The sequence below is a fragment of the Zootoca vivipara genome, chromosome 8 (genome assembly GCF_963506605.1).
Source record: "Zootoca vivipara chromosome 8, rZooViv1.1, whole genome shotgun sequence".
Classification (NCBI taxonomy): Eukaryota; Metazoa; Chordata; class Lepidosauria; order Squamata; family Lacertidae; genus Zootoca; species Zootoca vivipara.
In genome coordinates this window covers 50,039,384-50,041,565 of record NC_083283.1, presented here as the reverse complement: position 1 = coordinate 50,041,565, position 2,182 = coordinate 50,039,384, and the positions used below count along the sequence as shown (strand labels likewise).

Here is a 2,182-nt window from a genome sequence, read left to right as displayed (position 1 = left end):
GCTCTGAGCTATATGGGTTCTGTTGCTTCTTCTCAAGCTTGAATCCTACATGGATTAGGGAGCAGGCAACTCCCAGTAGCAACCAAGAACAATACGTGCAGAATGCTTACATTTTCTAGTAAACATATGTGAACTCAGTCTAAGTTTTCCATGTATTTCATTTTGGTGTTTCTCATTCCTTATTGGTTAACCATTTCCCCAGGTTTACTTTGAATGATTTCACCATAACAAGATGCTCAGCTGGACACAGTGGCTGTTGCAGAAGGTCAAGCCACAGTGAGTACTGAAATATATATGGTTGCAACAATGAAGATCGACCGAGGTTCTGAAACAACAAGGCTTCTGGTACAGACAAATGCTCCTCCATCGGAAAACAACAGTGAACTCTCAATGAACGCCTCTGACTGTGCACAAGTCATTGTGCCAGAAGAAATCTTCTTCACCATTGCCGCTCTAGGAGTACTGGAAAACCTGCTGGTGCTCATAGCAGTGGGGAGGAATAAGAATCTGCATTCACCCATGTATATTTTCATTTGCAGCTTAGCTGTTTCAGACATGCTGGGGAGTTTGTACAAGACTCTGGAGAACATCCTCTTCATCATCTTCTGCAAGATGAGATACCTAACATGTCAGGGAGCCTTGGAAAAAACAATGGATGATATTTTAGATTTCATGTTTATTCTATCTTTACTGGGTTCCATTTTCAGTCTGTCGGCCATTGCAGCTGATAGATATATAACCATCTTCTATGCACTGCGGTACCATAACATCATGACAATGAAGCGTACTTTAGTGATATTGGTGGTCATTTGGGCATTCTGTGCTGGGAGTGGCATCGCAGTGGTCATTTTCTCCCATGAAACAGCTACTGTTGTGTCCTTCTCTGTCTTCTTGTGTTTCATGCTCATTTTTATCCTCAGCCTCTATATCCATATGTTCCTGCTTGCACGCTCTCATGCCAAAAAGATTGCTTTGCAGCCTACCAGCTCGGTTCACCAGAGAGCTAACATGAAAGGAGTCATTACCTTAACTGTCTTACTTGGGGTTTTTCTCTGCTGCTGGGCCCCTTTTGTCCTTCATATGCTTCTGATGGCGTTTTGCCCACAAAACCCTTATTGCATTTGCTATGGGTCCATTTTTCACGTGAATGGTATACTGATCATGTGCAATGCTGTGATTGACCCCATGATTTATGCATTTCGAAGTCCAGAGCTGAGAAGTACATTTAAGAGATTGTTCTGCTGCAGGAAGCCAAGCTGGACTTAGCCACTGGAACTTCAAAAACAGAATGCAGAGCCACCACAAGCTGCACTTCCATAGAACCATTTGCTTTGTCTTGTAGTACGGTGGTACCTTGGTACTCAAACAGCTTGACTCCTGAACAAATTGGCTCCTGAACGCTGCAAACCTGGAAGTGAGTGCTCCAGTTTGCGAACGTTTTTTTGGAAGCTCAACATCCGACGTGGCTTCCACGACTTCCAATTGAGTGCAGGAAGCTCCTGCAGCCAATCAGAAGCCACGCCTTGGTTTTCAAACCGTTTCAAGAATCGAATGGACTCCTGGAATGGATTAAGTTCAAGAACCAAGGTATCCCTGTATCTCAAAAAATAATATGATGTTGACATTTGAGACTGCTTTGCCACACAGTGGGGTACAGCAGTGAACCTTGGGCTTATGCATCTTCTCTCACATAGACACTGGTTTTTATTAGAGGCTATATGCACAGCATGTGAACCACAGGTTCTCTTCAGTTCCCTGCCATGTGACTGAATTATGCTTCTAGACCACATGTGAATCAGCCTTGCAGGAATAGGCTGCTGCCTACAGAATCTTAGGTCATAATGAATCAATTAGTCTCCAAAGCACCACCATTCTCTTTTTGCTGCTAGGCTAAAAAATATATTCATAGGAAGAGGGTGAATAAAGTGGTAACAGACATGACTTAGATCATGTTTCCCTAACCTCGTTGCCTCCAGATGTTTTGAACTACAACTCCCACCATCTCTGACCCTTAGTCATACTGGATGGGGCTGCATTTCAAGATGTTTGGAGGGCACCATGTTCAGGGGAGGCTAGCTTGGATACAGTTTGTGGGGGATCAGAAATTAGTCGTGTGTGCACACAACTGGGTTCTGATTTGCAAACTTGATTTGGAGGGATTGTTCAAACCACAGTACAGTGT

General features: G+C 43.7%; 1 protein-coding gene across 1 annotated transcript; it reads left to right on the top strand.

Moving 5' to 3' along the window:
* The first annotated feature begins 306 nt into the window (after window positions 1–306).
* MC2R (melanocortin 2 receptor) lies at window positions 307–1,305 on the top strand. Its single transcript, XM_035125899.2, has one exon. The coding sequence runs from the start codon at window positions 307–309 to the stop codon at window positions 1,264–1,266; it is 960 nt and encodes a 319-aa protein (XP_034981790.1). The 3' UTR covers window positions 1,267–1,305.
* Window positions 1,306–2,182: the final 877 nt, after the last annotated feature.